The 21,577-nt window shown below is 45.0% G+C and overlaps 1 protein-coding gene across 6 annotated transcripts in view; it reads left to right on the top strand.

Moving 5' to 3' along the window:
• The window catches only part of LZTS2 (leucine zipper tumor suppressor 2), a 178,253-nt gene that overhangs the window by 131,839 nt on the left and 24,837 nt on the right, over positions 1-21,577 (top strand). The window contains exon 1 of one of the 6 annotated variants that reach the window (XM_088448690.1): positions 6,580-6,599. The exons of 3 other annotated variants lie outside the window; for them this stretch is intronic. Coding sequence is in view for 1 of the 3 variants with exons in the window: in XM_088448685.1 (XP_088304811.1) it covers positions 13,338-13,367 (30 nt within the window). In the remaining 2 variants the exon portion in view is untranslated. Of the gene's footprint in view, positions 1-6,579; positions 6,600-12,809; positions 12,844-13,197; positions 13,368-21,577 lie in introns of those variants that run through there. 2 more of the 6 variants (XM_088448689.1, XM_088448685.1) reach the window with 2 other exon arrangements.

Here is a 21,577-nt window from a genome sequence, read left to right as displayed (position 1 = left end):
GGATCCTTTTGAAAGCTTGATATTTGCAGGTTGATTTATCACTTGGGGGTTTCATTTCTTGATATGATTTATGTTGTACATGGGTTATATTTTTCCTCTAACATGACAGACCTTTGTTTGTCTTGTTTTGTTACACTACTGCTATAAGAGGAGCACAGTGTTCTGCACAACACGTGGCTGTTACAATGTGGGGCCTTGTTACGTTATACATTGAGTTATTTCATCCTCTTCTTATGTTTCATTTCTCAGGCGATGTTTACATATTTATAAATTAACTCCAACAAAGAAAACTATGATAAAATCTGGACATAAACATCACAAAGGAGGAATTCCGCAAGAAATATTATGTTTATAAAGTATGTCTTCTAATTATTGTTTGTTTGTTATGAATTTCCTGGGGTTTAAGGTTTTTGCAGTAACATATTTTAGATGTTTTTGTTCAGATAATAACCATAAGGGTAACAATTTTTTTATAAAAGATATTTTGATAAGAAGTATACATTGCATGTATATATTGTTTAAATTGGGTGGATTTTCTAGTTGTGTTTGTATTCGGCATGGTGGCACAGTGTTTAACATTACTGACTCACAGCACTGGGGCAAGGAATTGGTTTCTACCACAGCAGTATTGATGTGGAGTTTGTATGTTCTCTCCAAATTTGCGCAGTTTTATTTTCTGGTTGATGTGGATGGTTAAATATTCTCTGTAAAACATAATTACTGATATTTTCATTCTCGCCTATATAAAGCCAAAGAGTGAACAACTCTGCATTGGAAGATATTGGACTGCATAGGAACAAGGGGGCATATTTGCTGTCATTTTGTAGACCATACTAGAAAATGACAGTAGTAGATTGCTAGCTATCGTCAGCACTACCTCTTTGTATTTGCAGCAGTTTTCTGAAATGACCCACACTTTGTCCACCACCTTCAGGTTTCATAACGAATCTGCAAATCCGCGTTCCAGCAAATCCACTAATACACCTTTTACAGTACAAGCAATAACCCGGGTTACCGTGCAGTGTGAAAGGGCCCAGTTGAATAACCCGGGTCTAGCGACCCGGCTTTTCAACCTGGGTAACGAGCTGGGTTGAACACTGGTTCAACCCGTCTCGTGGTGCAATGTGAACTGGCATCGACCCGGGTCCCGTTCACAGCATAGGAAGAGCCGGCGTTTGGAGATGATCTCAGCTCCAAGCACCAGCTCGGCATGTGATGGCGGTGACGTCATCAAACAGGCAATAAGCCGGTTTGGGCTGCCAGTCTGAAAGTGGTCGCACCCGGGATGGACCCATGTACAAAATCCCAGGTGCGACCCGAGTTTGCGATGTGAAAGGGGTATCAATTACTTCATTTGGCCCCTAGAAGTGTCTATATGGCTCCTAGATTCAGAATAACAATTACCATGTATTTGATTGGTTTGCAGTGCTGTTGTGAATACATTTGTTCTTTTTTAAACAGATGTCCAGTGTCTCTTTGGTTGTTTGACATTCATCCAGAATGACACAGATCTCAGCAGTTGCTCCCAAAATGTTAAAGTTTTCATAAGAGAGACTAATGGTGCATACACACGTTCAGATCAGACAGTGATAAAGGTATCTTTGTCTTATCGTCCTGCATGTGCTGGATGATCGATATCGATCATGCAGCACAGCACCAACCCCCAAATGACTATGGGTCCCTATAGTAACCAGTTAACCTGGTCGATATCGACCAAGTTGGCCAGCATGCACGGTCGATGGTCGTTATCGTTATCGACCATTTGTGCCCGCGCATCGATGGTCGTTTGGTCGTTGGAAGGGGTCCAAAAATGCACGATTTGAACGATAACGCTATGAACGACAATGTTATCGTTCAAATCGTGCATTTAGATCTGACCGTGTGTATGCACCTTAACTCTATACTTTTGCGAACTAATTGTTTAATTTGTTGTCAAATATGTATATACAGAAGAGAGTCTGGAGCTTGTCAGAACAAAGAAGTGGTTGTGAGAGGATGTTGCCTGCCGTCTTGTAGATGACATACAGTACACAGGCAGTGTGATCCTCTCTCTGTCTGAAATAGCAGATCCCAAAGAGCAGTAGCCTATGCCTGGGCAGCAAATGTAAAGCTGGCAGCGCACATGGTTGTTATTGCCGGTGATATTGTCCAATGAGTACAGTGCCGGAGAAAAATCATATTCAAAATGATCGGATAGCTGACAGGCAGACTTGGTCCAAATTGATCCTGGTGCCAGGGCTGCCGAGAGATGTGTTGGCACTGGTAAGGGCACCATGGCCCAGTGTGTGGGGTTGTGGTTACACAGGGGCCTCTGCAGAAGAGGACATAATTGTATTGTTACCTCACACTGGCAGGACTATGTACCCTGTACCTGCCCCCCACATCTCAGAATCCCTGCCTGGTGCCTCACTACTATGTAATGTATATTACTGTAAGTCTGTTGTGCCTAGCTTTGCACTTTCTGCCTGCTGATAGTAGATGCTGGTCAGTCTGTTTCCCAAGGTAGTGAACAAAATAATTTGCACATCAAGTACAGTGCAAGGTTAATGGACAGCTGCAGGGAACATGTATACACTGTACAATGCTGTGCATGTCTCCTCTTCATCTCTGTTATAACCGGGATCTGGGTTATAGATTAGCCTCAGTTGTTGCACAGAGAATGCTTTTACTTGCATCATTTTATGACAATTGTACTAAAGTGTTCATATTATATGACTAAGTAAATTGCCTCCAACAATCAGGCAGCGTGTGTGAGTAGAGGGGAGATTCTTTTAGTATATAAGGTTTTCAAGGAAGTGTTACCAATTACTGCACAAATTACAGTCTTAGTTTACAGTGTGGGTCACCCTAATGGAATTAATGGCACAAATGCTGTTTGTTTCTTCCCAACCTCCTGCAAGCTACTGCGAAAGAGAACACACAAGTGCTAAGGTATAAACTGTTATTGGATGCAGTTCCAGTAGGGGATTAAAATATATTACAGGTCTAGTACTGTCTGGTTAGGATAATACTGTGTAGCTGTATCTGGCTGTCTAGCCAGCTGCGTTTCAGGCCGGATGAGGTACACAAGGTCTGTTTTTGAGGCCTTTGACCTGCACAAGAGCTATGTTGTTTGTATGTTATATATTATGGAATTGTAATTCTCCATTGGCATATGGTGCTAGAAATATTATACCTATCACCTAAAAACCCTGAATAGCAGTGCATCATTTGTTACTAAATATTATATATTATTAATGTTATATTATACACTAGTAATCACATTGTTAATACAATGCAGTAGATATAGAACAGTTACCATTCTAAAATTATACACTGAAAATTGACCTTTCACCATAGTAATACTGTACACTGAGTATTAGCCTGTCACCATAGTAATACTGTACACTGAGTATTGGCCTATTACCATAGTAATACTGTACACTGAGTATAGGCCTGTCACCATAGTAATACTGTACACTGAGTATTAGCCTGTCACCATAGTAATACTGTACACTGAGTATTGGCCTATTACCATAGTAATACTGTACACTGAGTATTGGCCTGTCACCATAGTAATACTGTACACTGAGTATTAGCCTGTCACCATAGTAATACTGTACACTGAGTATTGGCCTATTACCATAGTAATACTGTACACTGAGTATTGGCCTGTCACCATAGTAATACTGTACACTGAGTATTAGCCTGTCACCATAGTAATACTGTACACTGAGTATTGGCCTATTACCATAGTAATACTGTACACTGAGTATTGGCCTGTCACCATAGTAATACTGTACACTGAGTAGTAGCCTGTCACCATAGTAATACTGTACACGGAAGTATTGGCCTATTACCATAGTAATACTGTATACGGAGTATACTATTGGCCTGTCACCATAGTAATACTGTACACTGAGTATTGGCCTGTTACCATAGTAATACTGTACACTGAGTAGTAGCCTGTCACCATAGTAATACTGTACACGGAAGTATTGGCCTTTCACCATAGTAATACTGTATACGGAGTATACTATTGGCCTGTCACCATAGTAATACTGTACACTGAGTATTGGCCTGTCACCATAGTAATACTGTACACTGAGTAGTAGCCTGTCACCATAGTAATACTGTACACGGAAGTATTGGCCTTTCACCATAGTAATACTGTATACGGAGTATACTATTGGCCTGTCACCATAGTAATACTGTACACTGAGTATTGGCCTGTTACCATAGTAATACTGTACACTGGGTATTGGCCTGTTACCATAGTAATACTGTACACGGAGTATTGGCCTGTCACTATAGTAATACTGTACACTGAGTATTAGCCTGTCACCATAGTAATACTGTACATGGAAGTATTGGCTTGTCACCATAGTAATACTGTACATGAAGTATTGGCCTGTCACTATAGTAATACTGTACACGGAGTATTGGTCTGTCACCATAGTAATTATTGTACACAGAGTATTGACCTGTCACCAGGGTCGGCCCGAGCCAAAGTTGTTTGGTAAGCGGTAATAGATTTTGGCACCCCTCAGTGGACCTTCATCCTAGCTCACTCATCCCCCTCATGGAGCCCCTCACAGCCCAGCACCCCTCATCACAGCCCTTACCAGCACCCCTCATCACAGCCCCAGTCATCACAACCCCCTTCATCACAGCCCCTCTCACTCCCCTCATATCCCCTCATCACAGCTCCCATATCCTCCTCATCACATCCCCTCCATCACATGCCCCTCATATACCAGCTTCACATCCCCTCAACATAGTCCATAACACTCCCCCTCATCACAGTCACCTCCATCACAGTCACTCCATCACAGCACCTCCATTACAGCCCCCCTCCATCACAGCCCCTCATATCCCCTCTTCACAGACTCTCATATGACCCTCATCACAGTCCCTCAACATAGCCCCTCTCAGTCCCCCTCATCAGAGTCACCTCCATCACAGTCACCTCCATTACATCCATCACAGCACATCCTTTACAGCACCCCTCCATCACAGCCCCTCATATTACCCTCATCACAGCTTCTCCATCACAGCCCCTCATATCCCCTCTTCACAGCCCCTCAACATAGCCCCTCTCACTCCCCCTTATCACAGTCACCTCCATCACAGCCCCTCCATTACAGTCCCCCTCCATCACAGCCCCTTTATTACAGCATCCCTCCATCACAGCCCCTTACTCAGACTCACCTGCTGGCTCCAAAAGCGGCAGGCAGGGAACAGGTCTGGCTGGCAGTGACGTCGGCGGGCGCCCTCCTGAGCACTGCGGCGCGCCTGCGCAGGCAGCTGTGTCACAGTCTGCCCGGAGGCACATGACCCATCACCCGGTCCAGCCAGCACTGCTCGGAGCCTCGGATCGGATTACCAACTTTGGTAATTTGATCACTTCATCGCTCTATAGATGAGAGGGGAGGAGAGCTTCCCTCCTCCCCCTCCAGCAGGGACTCGAGCCTCCGGCCGGGTGACTGCCGTGGCGCCCTGCTCAGTCTGGCGCTCTACGCGGCCGCGTTCCCGGCTTATAGGTTGGGCCAGCCCTGCCTGTCACCATCGTTATACTATACACTGAGCAGTGGCGGATCTAGACTTCACTTTTAGAGGGGGCGGTTTAAGAATTAATACGGACTCCTTCCCTCTCTATTCATTACTCCTCCCACTTACAGTTCTGCCCCTCCATGTTCAACAAGCGCAGGCTCCCCCCAGTCCCACATGTGCCCCAGACCCCCTGCTGCCCCCCCAATAATAATATGCTCCACAAAGCAGGCTCACTGCCTGTCAGCAGGCCCGCGGCACAGCGATGTGACAGACAGGCTGGCCTGGCTGGGCCTGCTGAGTTAGTAGTATCTATCACGGCTGGCTTCCCTGTCCTCCTTTGCGCATGCACAAGGTCAGAGATATCTGACATGCCTTCCAGGATAAATTAAATTGCAGTTTCATGGTGACTGTGGATTTCCAACGAGAGATGCACACGATTCGGGTAATCTAGCGATGCTGGCAGCCTTTTGTATGCTAGTTAACATAAATTGCAATTTACAATATATGTCTCAATATACCGGAATTCTACAATTGGCTTAACAGATAAACTTGATGTTGCAATCAATATAGGAAACACAACGGACACCAGTTTGGAAAGATGTGCCCAAATATTTTGCTGCCTGAGACGAGAACTGAAATGGTGACAGATCAATTTGGGCCTCATAGGGTGGTATTCGGTGGCTTATAGTTACACCCTTGCAGCCTGGTTCTTATTTAGGAAGGAAGCTGAGAGAAGCAGGGAAAATGGCCACATGAACGGAAATGATATAGCAGGAAGCACAAGGTGCGTGTGTCCCTTTTGATGATGTTTGGAATATTTAGCTATTTTTACAGACCTTCTGAGAACATTACAAAACATGTTATTAATTTTATAAATAATTTTCCCTCGCTAGGTCCAAAGCTTTGTCGCTGCTAATCATCTAATGTGAGTACAGATGTTATCCTGGAAGCCTGCAGCACCTGTAACAACAAGTGTGAATGACGGGCATTGTTCTCATACAACAGATGGGCAAAAAATAGATGGAAGTCACGCGTGATCTAAATTAGATTTATTTCTATACCATGGGGTACAGCTTGTTACTTGATTGCTATTTTCTTATGTTGGTTTCTTTTCGGTAGATGTTATGTTTTTCATTTGATGGGTATTGGAAAATAAGTCTTAGCAGAAAGATATGGAATTAGTTTAAAACACGGAGTTAAACAACACACACATTATTATGATCAATATTATAAATGAAAACTATGAGGTACATTTAATGCAGTACAACTTCTAAAATGGAAAATTAGATGTGCCCATAGCAACCAATCAGATGGAAGCTATCATTAAGTACTTTCTGGAAAATGGTACCCAGAATCTGATTAGTTACTTTGGTCAACACCACCGTTTTTTTTTTAGACTAGTAATTCCTTGGTTTCACTGCTACGCTATAAAAGAAGAGAATGCAGTAACAGTGTGACACACCTCACCTCTTCTTAGCCCATGTCTGCAGTCCAGCCAAACTAGTCCACCAGCCCCTAAATTGTATGGTTCTGCCACTAAAGTACATAGTTTTTTGGATACAGAAATCAGGACGGTCCAACTAAATTCAGATGGAAGATTTAGCGAGAAGACAGGATTTCTATATGTAATTTCATATATTTTAGGCATAATGCTCCAAATTCTGAGAATAAATAAATCTTACATGGAACATCTCTAGTCTCAGGTATTCCAGATAACCGATCCAGTACATATAGATTATGATGATTATTAGTACAGGTTGAGTCTCCCATATCCAAAATGCTTGGAACCAGAGGTGTTTTGATAACAGAATATTCCATATTTTGGAATAATTGCATACCATAATGAAATATCTTGGGAATGGGACCCAAATATACACACAGAATGCATTTATGTGTTATATACACCTTATACACACAGCCTGCAGGTAATTTTATACAATATTTTCAATAATTTTGTATCTCAAACAGTTTGTGTATAGAAATTAAATTCATTTGTGTTTCATATACACCTTATACACAAAGCCTGAAGGTAATTTTATACAATAATTTTAATAATTTGTGCCTTAGACAAAGTTTGTGTACATTGAACCATCAACAATCAAAGGTTTCATTATCTCAGTCATGCCAACAAAATTCTGTACTTTGGAATATTTGGATATGGGTGACTCAACCTGTATTATTATTATTATTATTATTATTATTATTATTATTATTATTATTATTATGTTGATTATTATTATTTTTACTACTATTGTCCTTTAGTTATGTAGCACCAGAATATGTAATAAGTATCTATCCCATAATACTTGGAAACGATGCAGTATTGTAGAGAGGCCCTAGTGAACTGTGGGCCTGATTCAGACCTGCTCGCGAGCACTGAGCGCTCGCAAGCGGGTCGATGGTGCCCTAGTGCGCATGCGCACGACAGTGGGCGTGCCGGGGGCGTGGCTGCCAGACGGAGGCATTCCCATGGGAACGCCTACCATCTGGGTCCGGCCCCACTGACATAGTAATACTGTACACTGAGTATTAGCCTGTCAACATAGTAATACTGTACACGGAAGTATTGGCTTGTCACCATAGTAATACTGTACATGAAGTATTGGCCTGTCACTATAGTAATACTGTACACGGAGTATTGGTCTGTCACCATAGTAATTATTGTACACAGAGTATTGACCTGTCACCAGGGTCGGCCCGAGCCAAAGTTGTTTGGTAAGCGGTAATAGATTTTGGCACCCCTCAGTGGACCTTCATCCTAGCTCACTCATCCCCCTCATGGAGCCCCTCACAGCCCAGCACCCCTCATCACAGCCCCTCACAGCACCCCTCATCACAGCCCCAGTCATCACAACCCCCTTCATCACAGCTCCTCTCACTCCCCTCATATCCCCTCATCACAGCTCCCATATCCTCCTCATCACATCCCCTCCATCACATGCCCCTCATATACCAGCTTCACATCCCCTCAACATAGTCCATCTCACTCCCCCTCATCACAGTCACCTCCATCACAGTCACTCCATCACAGCACCTCCATTACAGCCCCCCTCCATCACAGCCCCTCATATCCCCTCTTCACAGACTCTCATATGACCCTCATCACAGTCCCTCAACATAGCCCCTCTCAGTCCCCCTCATCACAGTCACCTCCATCACAGTCACCTCCATTACCTCCATCACAGCACCTCCTTTACAGCACCCCTCCATCACAGCCCCTCATATTACCCTCATCACAGCTTCTCCATCACAGCCCCTCATATCCCCTCTTCACAGCCCCTCAACATAGCCCCTCTCACTCCCCCTTATCACAGTCACCTCCATCACAGCCCCTCCATTACAGTCCCCCTCCATCACAGCCCCTTTATTACAGCATCCCTCCATCACAGCCCCTTACTCAGACTCACCTGCTGGCTCCAAAAGCGGCAGGCAGGGAACAGGTCTGGCTGGCAGTGACGTCGGCGGGCGCCCTCCTGAGCACTGCGGCGCGCCTGCGCAGGCAGCTGTGTCACAGTCTGCCCGGAGGCACATGACCCATCACCCGGTCCAGCCAGCACTGCTCGGAGCCTCGGATCGGATTACCAACTTTGGTAATTTGATCACTTCATCGCTCTATAGATGAGAGGGGAGGAGAGCTTCCCTCCTCCCCCTCCAGCAGGGACTCGAGCCTCCGGCCGGGTGACTGCCGTGGCGCCCTGCTCAGTCTGGCGCTCTACGCGGCCGCGTTCCCGGCTTATAGGTTGGGCCAGCCCTGCCTGTCACCATCGTTATACTATACACTGAGCAGTGGCGGATCTAGACTTCACTTTTAGAGGGGGCGGTTTAAGAATTAATACGGACTCCTTCCCTCTCTATTCATTACTCCTCCCACTTACAGTTCTGCCCCTCCATGTTCAACAAGCGCAGGCTCCCCCCAGTCCCACATGTGCCCCAGACCCCCTGCTGCCCCCCCAATAATAATATGCTCCACAAAGCAGGCTCACTGCCTGTCAGCAGGCCCGCGGCACAGCGATGTGACAGACAGGCTGGCCTGGCTGGGCCGGCTGAGTTAGTAGTATCTATCACGGCTGGCTTCCCTGTCCTCCTTTGCGCATGCACAAGGTCAGAGATATCTGACATGCCTTCCAGGATAAATTAAATTGCAGTTTCATGGTGACTGTGGATTTCCAACGAGAGATACACACGATTCGGGTAATCTAGCGATGCTGGCAGTCTGCTGCTGTGATCTCCCCATGGAATCATTTGATGAATATAATAAGAACATAAGCAAACACGAGAAAATGGAGTCAAAACAAATTACTCATATTAGTATAATAGTATTTTTCTCTTTATTTAATCTGAGAGATGGGAGAAGGGGGGCTCTATAGGTGGCAGAGGACAGTTTTTCTGGGTGAAGGTTTTCAGCATGCTGTATACAGACTGGCAAGTGATAACAAAGGTAAATATATAATGTAAATCACACGTTTGGGAAATGTGTTCTGGAACAGTGTCAAGGTAAATATTGCATTCGGTATGAAATACCGGCTGACGCTCGGCCGGCAGTTCGATTCCCAGCAGCATCATCCCGACAGATGCAGAGATCCCGGCAGCGGCAGCCCGACAGCGCTGGAAATTCCGATCATCCCTAGGTAAGTACAAACTAACCTAACCCTCCTTAGGGGTGCCTAACCCTAACCTCCCCCCTGTGCCTAAACCCAACCCCCCCTTCCCCACTGCTTAAACCTAAGTCCCCCTGGGGGTGCCTAACCCTAACCTCCCCCCGGGGGTGCCTAACCCTAACCCCCCCTTCCCCTAGTCTAACCCTCCCGGTGGGTGCCTAACCGTAAGTCCCCCCGGATGCCCTAAACCTAACACCCCCCCCCCCCCCCACCAGCTATCCGCTTGTGGCGCCCGGCATCCTTTCGATCAGGATGCCGGGCGCTGGTCTTCCGGCGTCGGTTAAATGACAGGCGTCTAGATTTAGACGCCTGTCATTTAACCCTCGCCTGGATAAAGCAATCGGGAAGCCGGCTGTCGGGCTTACGTCAGCCGGTTTCCCGATTGATTCCCGTAAGTATTATGTCTCTGATAGTGGATTGAGTATAGGCCTCCATACATTTGCAATTCTGCAATTTGCAGATGATTGTATTAAAAAATCTGCAATGTATGGGGTTCACAGATCACAAAATTATGCAGAAACTGCAGTTTTTGATTAATTTTATGTATCGATCCTATGTAATAATAGCACAAAGCAGGAGATTTCACAGAAATCTTTGGCAAAGTGCTAATTAGCACTGCAGATCGCAGTCCCCATTATTATCAATGGGGACTACGATCCGACCCCTATGTACTAAACTCCAAAAAGCTTTGCTTTTGGAGTTTAGCATCGGTAGTTTACACCATCTTCAGATGGTGTAAACTACTGTTTGTCTATGGAGTCTCCAGGGGAAGGAGAGAGGTCTTTCGATCTCTACCTCGCAGCCCTTGGCCAGTACCGGAAGCTGACACTGTACGTAGTCATTTTGTTTGGTGGTCTTTTTATTACATAGAATAAAGTCCTCAAAGGTAATAATTTCAGGGTTGAGGTCTCCTATTTAACCATGTTTGTTCCTTTTAATTATTTTGTAATTGCCTTTATAGGACAGTGGAACAGTACTTGACATGGCTTTCTTACAGTGGTCTCTTCCATCCAAGATATACATGGTTTATTATAGTTAAGTTGTCAAAAGTCACCTTTATGAAACCTATTAACTTGATCCTGTTTTATGATAAGCATTACGTATTTGCTTCTACTTGAATAGCATTGTACAATAAAACAAATAAATAATACTGTTAAACAATACATAGAGGATAGTAATATATAATATATAAGATACTGCCTCATGCCTCTAGGTCAGAGGTTCTCAAACTTGGTCCTCAGGACCCCACACAGTTCACTTTTTCCAGGTCAACCAGAAGGTGCACAGGTGTATTCATTACTCACTGACACATTTAAAGATCCACAGGTGGAGCTAATTATTTCACTTGTGATTCTGTGAGGAGAACTGGAAAACATGCACTGTTTGGGGTCCTGTGGAACGAGTTTGAGAACCTGTGCTCTAGGTGATCCCAAGAGCTCATAGTAAAATGATAGGCTGGGTTCTCATGCATATTAAATCATTCCACAAACAGTACTAACTATTTTAATAATGCACTATAAACTAATGCTATTATTTAAGAGAACATGTTGTGTTGTTACCAGGAGCATATTCACAATGGGTGCAGGGTGTGTGGCGCACACGGGCCCCTGGGCTAAGGAGAGCACCCTGGAAAAGGTAGATAAAAGGGTTGAGGCTGGCACAGTATTTCTGCAAAAATTGCTGGATACATGGAGCATGTGCAAAATAGCACTGTGCCAGAGACATTGCTGCCATTTGTCTAAGGATGGACATCGGAAGCCCGGCATCAAATGGTTGGGGGCTTCCGACAAATCAAAACCATTCAATGGTAAAACTATTGATTGTTACTACGTGCACATGCGGAGAAGCAGTCGGAGCCATACTTGCCTAGATTCTGCTTGCCCCTCCTGGTTATCGGGAGCCTCATGGTCGTTCTGGGAGGGTAGGCGAGTATGACATAAGCTGAGCTGCGGGCACCACTTCAGCTGCATACAAGTCTGTCAGCCATAGAATGGGCACTAGAATGCTGCATCCGATGGCTGGCAACCATTGAAAACTCACAATTCAATGGAACAAGAATTTCCATCAGATTGGTAACATCGATGGTTGCTAACCACTGGCTTCCAATGTCCATCCCTACATTATTCAGGCAGATGAGGGCCCTGTGCAAAAACTTGCACACGGGTCCTCTCATTTGTTAAAATTCCATGTTGGTACATGTGGGAACTCTAGGTAATTGAACCGTCATTACCAACTGTCCCTATTTCCCAGGAACTGGTTTTAAAGATTTGCCCTTCTACAGTTTTATCCATTTCTTAATACTGGTTAAATGTACCTCTTAGTTGTTTTATCTAGGATACAATACTCAGGGTCAGTTCATATTCTTGTTGTGAATCAATATTTATTAAAATGGATAATTTAAAATGTATAAAAGTTGATTATAACTGTCCAGTGAACATGCACCAACTGTAGTGCACCAATAATTCAAGTCATTTGAATGCAGTCTGTATGTAGTTTCCCTGCTTAAACAACTGCACCTGGGGCTGGACAAAAGCTGATTTCCCTTGTGCTATTTAATTGGTCTTATTGTGGGACAGAGTAAAGATGTTTTTGTTCTGAAAACTAATCCGGTTTTAGTTGAATGCAGGGTACAGCCAGGTAACAGGAAATAAAGGTAATTCTATGCCAGCTGGACGTAATTCTGGATCGCCTCCTTATATTTTCTGCTTCATCAGCCCCCTCCCAAATAAATCACTGTTTGCCAAAATAATGTAAAAAATAAATAAACACTTTGTACTTTTTTACATAAATACAAAATGATGTGAAACCCTTATTGACTTTGTAGTGATATACTGTAGCCCAACTGGCACCTTACTTTACTGTCATCTGCCTGTTGGTGTGTACAGAGCTGCAGTGCATCATGGGAATAAAGGACTAGTGTCATGGACGAACCACATTTCTTTCAGTGAAATCATGAACTTCACATTCAGGACGTGGCTCAGAGCTTACTAGTTGCTCAGAACTCAGTCTGTCAGTCTGGGCATCTGTATAAACAAGGCTTAGTTTCAAAATACCTTCTAAAGCTGTTTCAATACTGAATATAATGACCAAGGAAGCCGATAGATCTTCATGTCAGTTTCTGGGTGACTCCGGCAGTCGTTAACTTTAATGACAGTTGAAAAGACAAAGATTTTCCCTGTAAGTATGTATAAGGTGTGTGAAGCCGAGATAAGCCAAGTCTCCAATGTTATTCACTGGAGATTCGGCTTTTATTTCCACTTTTTCTCAATTTTTACATATGCTAAACTGTTTTTTACACCCCTTACCCCAATCCCCATAGACCTGTGTGGAGGTAGCAGCCACAGTCACTTTAACAAGTGACGAAAAGACCTGCTTTTCACTGGTAACTACTGCCATCAGGATAGCTATAGATTGGTAAATACTGACCATGCTGTATTATGTATCACTGCGGTAATGTAGGCACAGAGCCACCAATGATACCAAAGAACCTTTAGTACAGGGATATTTTATCCAAAAATCCAAAAACCTATTTACTAGTAAGTCCAAAAACACTGAAAAAAAGTAATCGTATAAAATAATATACTGTTTTAGTTATTTCTTACCAGTTATTTAAATAGCGCACATGTATTCCACAGCGCTGTGAAAGAATATTTGTCCATTCACATGAGTCCCTGCCCCAGTGGAGCTTACACTCTATGGCCCTGATTCAGAGCCGGACGCAAGTGGCTGCTCGTTCGCTCCGAGCGATGTTTGCCCAACTGCGCATGCGTACGGATCGTAATACTCATGCGCGAACCACTCAGTGCGGCCGAAATTCATGTGCTCGCAAAATAGCGAATGCCTGATAATTTGAGTGACAGAATGAGGCATATGTGGGTGGTAACAGGGGAAGGTGCTTGAAAACGGGGAGTGGAGATCCGATCGCAGGCGTGCTTAAAGGTCAAAACGGGCGTTTTATGGGTGTGCATAATTAAAACAGCAGCGTCATTGACCACGTCACTGGGTTATTTTATAGCCAGAACTGCTTGCAAAATTGTGGTAGCAAAAACCAACCACAAGAATAGCGAGCAGTTCATACCCTTGTCGATGTACTTGATTAATCTAATAAATAGCGGACATGACGTAGGATGCGAGCGGCCAGGGGGCGTATTTTTCCAAAAAACGAACGCAAGTTTTGTTCGCTCGTTCAGACCTAGAGGCGTGAACAGACCGCAAACAGCGAACGGTTCATTTGAATAGCCACCCCTTGTTTTAAAACGAACGACCGCAAATAGCGAGTGGCTCTGAATGAGGGCCTATATTCCCTACTACATGCACACACACTAGGGTTAATTTTTGTTGGGAGCCAATTAACCTACCAGTATATTTTTGGTGTGGGAGGAAACCGGAGCACCCCTGGAAAAAGCCCACGCAAGCACAGGGAGAATATACAAACTCCACACAGTTAGGGCCGTAGTGGGAATCGAACCCAGGACCGCAGTGCTGTGAGCAGGGCCGCCATCAGGGGGGGACTGTCTGGACTGGAGTCCCGGGCCCGGACACTGGCAGAAATTGGAGGGTGCCCGCCGGGGCCCGTTCACTACATAGGCTAAACTAAGGGGTGGTCCGGGGTGCACCGAACCACCCATTTGCCAGATGGCTAAAAATGTTTTCTACTAACCCTCCGGTCTGCTCCGCGCCGCGGCCGCCTGTCTGCTCGGTAACAACCAGGGGGGCTAACTGTTACAAGAAAAAGCTCTAGAGCTCCATCTCCCCTGCCTCTAGTCACGGCATGTTAGTGCTTGCACGGCGTAATGACATCATGCCGTGTATGCTCTATTGTGTGCCTGCGGCTGCATATCGAGTAGAGGAGGCTGAGAGGAGCCGAGGAGGAGGAGCAAATGGCAAAGCACAGGAGCAGGGGGACGCTGCAGAGTGAGCGGCCTGCACCCAGCTTGTGCTGGGAGAAAGATCCAATGTGACAGCTGACCCTGACGGAGAGAAGATGGGACACTGCCTAACTAAGCTATCAGGAATGTGCGTGTGTGTATGTGTGTGGGTGTATATATATATATATATATCTATATATATACACATAAGCACAAGTCTGCACACTTTAAAAATCATGGAATAATCCCAGCGGGGGGGCTGCTTACTTTGTTAGTCCCGGGCCCCACAATTTCTGATGGCAGCCCTGGCTACGAGGCAGTAATGCTAACCCTTACGCCAGATTATAAAACCATTGTAATTGCTTCTATTTTTGTGCATTGGTCTAGTCACCTAGCAAAGGCAGACATTCTTAGGTTACTTGTTCAGATGACAGAGAAAAAGCTGTCACTTGTTTACTTTGCCCCAGGTTCATTACCCAGGCTGATAATATGGTGATATATGACCCTGCTGCAGAGGTGAAAACATGGGAGAAGAATGGCTCAGTTGCCCTTGGAGCACTCAGCAGGTGTTTGCTATCAAGGGTGTAGCATTAAAGGAGTCTGTGTTATTTCTCCGCTGTCATTGGCAGCAAAGGTTTTCATTAGCACAAGGCAAGGCCCGGTGTCTAGTGTTTCCACAAATGTGAAGTAGTCACGCAAAGGCTTCTTGAACTCCTGGCTACAGTCAGAAAGAGAGTAGCAACTGAGAAGGGGGCTAAGGAAATCCCTGTACAAAGCAAAAGTGAGGTCAGAGGAACCCAGGCATCTGCAGACATGAAAGCGGAGAAGGCGGAGGGGGATTAGCGCAGGAATCAGATGTAAAAGTCAGACAGCAGCAGAATGTTTATTGAGAAGGTTAAAAGCCAGAGAGTCGATTCATCCTCTGAGATGTGATGGAACTTGGGTTTATACCACATTAGGAGCTGATGTAAACCAGGTTTCCAGGAAGTGGTGAAAGAGTATCAAGATCCATATTCCCAGATAGATATCTAATTCAATTTGATTTGTAATTGTGATCCCAGAAAACGAATACGCTGAGATTTCTGGGACAGGACTTGGTTAGGACGGAGTCCTCTGAGAATGTATTTAGTTCTGATTTGTTTAAGTAATTGTGTTGGGCCTGATGCTGAGTAACAGCACTAAATGCATTTAAACCGAGTACATATTATCTAACCCGATGGTACGATGGACCGATATCGGGCGGTCCATACACACTGCGCGATCTTGTGTCCAACCGCCCGATACATCGTTCACTGGCACCATTCACCTTCCTGGCATCGGCAGCTGGGTCGCTCAGCCGACGGAACGACCTTGATATCGCCACTCAAACTGCATACACACTAGCTGACCCGGACGATATATCGGTCCAATTCGCCATATGGTCTGAGAAATCATCTAGTTTGTACCCAGCAAAGTTGTGGCCCCCTACAGCTGGATAGGTGGATTGCGGCCATGCATGTATGTATAGTAGAGGCATGCACACGTGGAGATGTGGCCTGGTTAGACTAGGCTTCATCTCCAGATACAGGGCCCGATTCAGACCCGGACGCTAAGAAGCGTTCGCTCGTAGCTGGCGATGGTTTGCATTGTGCACATGCGTATGCATCACAGTGCGCTTGGGTAACCACTGTGAAAGATCGGGAAGCGTTCGCTCGCCGAGCATAGACAGCCCAGCAGAGTGATTGGCAGGAGAAGACGTTTGTGGGTGGTAACGGGTTGGCCTCTAGAAACGGGGGGAGTGTAGATCTGAACGCAGGCGTGCCTGACCGAAATAACGACGTTTCAGAGGCATGCATAATTAACAGGCAGCATCATAGTACACGTCACCTGGTTGTATTTCACACTGAAGTGCTCGCAGTGCTTGCGGTAGGGTATAGTCTACCTCAAGCGCTGCGTTCGCTTCCAATGGTACCCGATGTACCGATGGTTGCATACACTTCCTGGAGATGACGTGCACAATTGAGTGTCTTAAGACAGGCTGGTGGGCGTCTGCATACACAAAGCGATCGCACAGCAAGACATAGTGGGCGTGCTTATGCCTTGCCGTGCGATCGCCTGCCTTGCTGTCACTTAGCCGAATTTGCATATGCTGGGAACGAGCGAACGCATCTTGCGACCAAGTCTGAATGGAGCCCACATCTCCTAGGAGGCTTATCTGTTGTAACGGCATGGTGTAAGGATATGATCTGGTGATTATAACACCATCTTCATGTGTATATATAGTGGCAGATTAAATTAGCCATAGGGTTGTGTCCTGCTGTCTGTTCTCCTGGTTGAAGTGCCCAAAGCTAGTTATTTAGAAACCCATAATTAACCCGCAAGCAGTCCTGAGGCAACATTTAGCTCTTATTTCTGCTGTCGCCCTCCAGTGGTGTGAGCAGAAATGAGCGCTAACGGCTGCTCGCGGGTTAATCGCGGGTCTCTAATTGAATAGCCCCAGACATTTTACCCAGGAGAATAGACCACACGACAAAAGCTGCAGCTAATTGATTTTGCCCCTTACTGTTATAGGAGCCCTTATATCAATGATCACATTAGCAATGCAATTTGGGCACGATATTAGCACCCATGTTTGCATAGCAGTAGTGATCATACCTCCCGGATGTATTAAATTGCACCCACGGGGACATAGGCTCCAAAAGGAGACTGTCCCTGTGATGTGCTTGGAGTGAAGTGACCATGTCAGCGGTCTCTTCACTCCTGTGCCGAGACTCCAGCACATGTACGGTCTACAGACCAAGCATCTGCCGCGGCCATTGCCACAGCTTGATAAATTCGACAGCATCGCATCTACATAGAAACCTATGGGGGTTGTGGCTGCTGTTGGAAATGGGGGGTCCATACTACATCTGGGGTATACTAATTATTTGCAGTTATCCTCCAAAACCGTGTGTTTTCAGGGAACATGTCGCAAATAGTTAATGATAATGGGCCCCTAAAAGAGAATAATTAATTACATATCAAATAAGTGTGCCAATCCCTAAAATAAGTAGCTAGCTATATCCTGGGCTGGGTAGTGCTACATCAGGGGGACAATAGTACATGGGGTCATCTGCAAAAGCAGCACCATGGCATCTGAATTACTTTGGTATTTTGTATAGTAGAGCAGATCAATTTTACTGACTGCATTACACTTATACCCCTTTCACATCGCAAAAGTAACCCGGTATATTGCCGTGTTGACCCGGGTCGAGGTGCAGTGTGAAACAGAAAAATTGCTGGGTCCGGCGACTCTGCATTTCAACCCTGCAATCGACCAAAGTTGAACTTGGGAACAAGCCAGGTTGATGTGCAGTGTGAACGGGCCCAACCTGGGTTATCCAACCTGGGACTCAGCAAACACCACTGATTTGGATGTTCCTGGGTCTCACTTGATGATGTCAGCAGCCAAACACATAGGCAGCACACTGCAGACAACAGCAGAGGTATTATTATGGCAGCATGGAGGGCGTTTATACCACTACTGTCATTACAATGAAGACTAATTGAAGTGATAAAGAAGTGAACTGTACACTATACTGTCAGAAGCTGCATCATGCTCTCACTAGCTGAATCAAACAGCAGTAAAGCACAAACACTCATGAAATTAGGACTACACAGTGGTAATCCATCAGCCATGATTCCCGCAATACTGTGAGCAGTCCCCACCCCTCCCTTTTGTTCCCTTTTGTGATCTTATCTTTGTGAGCCTGAAAAAATCAATTGTTAATGACATCCATAGGGTTTTACATGACTCACCCGGGTCCTGTGTGAACAGGGCCAACCCAGGAATAACCCTGGTCGAAGGTGCAGTGTGAAAGGGATCAGACCCGATTCGCAGCTGGGTTGGACCCGTGTTCCAACTCTCGGGTCAGAGCCGAGTTTGCGATGTGAAATTGGTATAAGTGTACTTCCAACATTATCCTGGAGTTAACACATAAAGGGGCAATGTCATACCACATTGGGCCAAGGCCACGTCCCCAACACCCCTTCTAGATCTGCAAATAAGCTTGGAATTGCCACTGCCACCAGCTCACACACACCTAGCAACTTCCTAAGAAGTGGCACCGTTGTGCCAACTGGTGGGACAGTGCCCTGAAATCGAGACTCCCAATTTGGGACATTTGGAAAGTATGAAATTTATTGATGGTTAGTAACCCTGATTTTCTACCATAAATGATCTACGCCTATAACAAATGTAGAGTTGAATAAATGTTGCACAATGTAAAACAAACAAAAAGCTAAACTACAGAATTCCCTGTTCTTTTTGTACAAGAGGTTTAGTAGTAATAATAATACTCAGCAGGGAGACATTATTCATATTTGACTTACGTGACCTGAGATGAGTAACACATTTTTACTTTAAAATCATGTATTGTGCTGCTAAACAGAGACTTTGGGTGATGACAGAAAAGCTGCATCAGCAAAGATACCAGACACAAAACTGTTCTGTTGAAAGGATTTCACCCTTTCAGGTCTGGGCAATACAGGTTTGGGATCTATTATCTGGGGATTCTGTCATTCATGGGAAAAATCAAACAATTGGTGCTGTTTGTTGATAATGTCAGACACGCAGCTATCCTTCCATCCACAATCACTATGAAGAGCAGCGCCACACAGACATGAGCCAGACACGCAGCTATCCTTCCATCCACAATCACTATGAAGAGCAGCGCCACACAGAAAATGTTTTGAAATTTGTTTTTGGAAGCTACAGTTGTACTTTATTTTAGCATAGTGTTCAATAGGTTTTATGTTTACAATATACAGTTGCATAAAACTCCACCAAGTTGTGGGTAATTACTCCACGCACTGTTCCATAGTGCCCAATGCCCATTAGTATGTTTTGTGTCTTTAATGGGATTATGTAATGCCAGCTGCTGGGATACCTCCTGTCACAATACCGACAGCGGCATCCCAATGTTTGGTATCCCGACAGGAGTTGGGTAAGTATACATACCCTCCCCCTTCTCCCCCTAACCCTCCCTTCTTGTAGCCTAACCCTAACCCTCCCCGTTAGTGCCAAAACCTAAGTCTCCCCCCTTCATGCCTGAGCCTAACTCCCCACAGTGATGCATAACCCCCCCCCCCCGAAACAACGCTAACCCCGCTACGCTACCTAAACCTAACCCTCCCCCTCCCCCCCGCGTGGCTAACACTAAGGGGCACCCCGTACTTACCCCTTAGTACCTAACCCTAACCCCTATCTTAAGTCCCTTGTTGACGCCTATTTTAAGTCCCTTGTCGGGCTTCCTCTGGCCGAATTGAGACCAGTCTCATAACTACATTAATGTATGCGCCCACTTATTCACATCTCACCTGACGCTCTGCTAGCCAATAACTGAGAGCTATAATCCTAATTGAATAAAGATTACCTTTGGCAGGCAGTGACCATGATACTGTACTCTCACTCCTGACAGATAGTAACTACTGTACGTCCTAGTGTTTATGAATAGGAATACTGTACTGCAACTCCAGGAAATTCACACTGAACCTCATGAAAACTGTAAATAGCATAATTAGGGTCCGAGAATCTTGTATCAAATCTACCCTCTGTTTTATCAATTGTATTTATTTGGCAGTGTTAATTAGTGTATATGAAATACAGTTTAGTATTAAGAACCCAGAGCTTATTTTTTTTTTTTTTAGGGAAGGCCAATGTTTTTGTTATCATATAATGATTACACATTTGCCCTATTGCATCTCAGATTCAGGGACACTCAATAAATCTTTCTCCTTATAGATATATTACTATTCAATTACTTCCATTTATTTTGGCACCTAAGCTAGTAAATTTTATATATCTGGAAAACCAATTTTTCCTGTTTGGTTAAAAGATTTATTGAAATGACTGACTGTGATTTGCAGCTCAGACTGTTGTGTAATAGTGGAAATTTTCCAAGCGTGATCATGTGTTGTGAGCAGGGCTATTTTTCTGGGCAAATAGGTTCAGGAACTGTGGTTGGAGCTACTGGGGGTGGAGCTAGTATTTAGAAAAGAAGGCACTCAAAAGGGACTTTAAAATTAAACTCATTTTATGGAAAATACATTGTGGCCCAGGACATTATATCATAGTTAATGAGAGGTTCAGGAACTGAGGGCCTGATGCAGACCCGCTCGCTAGATGTGTTCGCTCGCTAGATGCGTATACAAATTCGGCAAGGCAGGCGATCGCCCGGCGAGGCATTAGCACACCCACTATGTCTTAGCATGCGATCGCATTGTGTATGCAGACACCCACCAGCCTGTCTTAAGACGCCCACTTTCCCACGTCATGTCCAGGAAGTGTATGCAACCATCGGTAACATCGAGTACCATCGGATGTGATAGCAGCACTTGTGGTTGACCATACCCTACTGCAAGCACTGCGCGTGCTTCAGTGTGAAATACAACCAGGTGACGTGTACTATGACGCTGCCTCTTAATTATGCACACCTCTGAAACGGTGTTAAGATGCTCAGGCACGCCTGCGTTCGCACCACCACTTCCCCGTATCTAGCG

Source organism: Taudactylus pleione, unplaced genomic scaffold, assembly GCF_031769625.1.
Source record: "Taudactylus pleione unplaced genomic scaffold, aTauple2 ptg000464l, whole genome shotgun sequence".
Taxonomy (NCBI): domain Eukaryota; kingdom Metazoa; phylum Chordata; class Amphibia; order Anura; family Myobatrachidae; genus Taudactylus; species Taudactylus pleione.
Note: the sequence above shows the minus strand (reverse complement) of the source record. Positions and strands in the feature narration are given on the sequence as shown.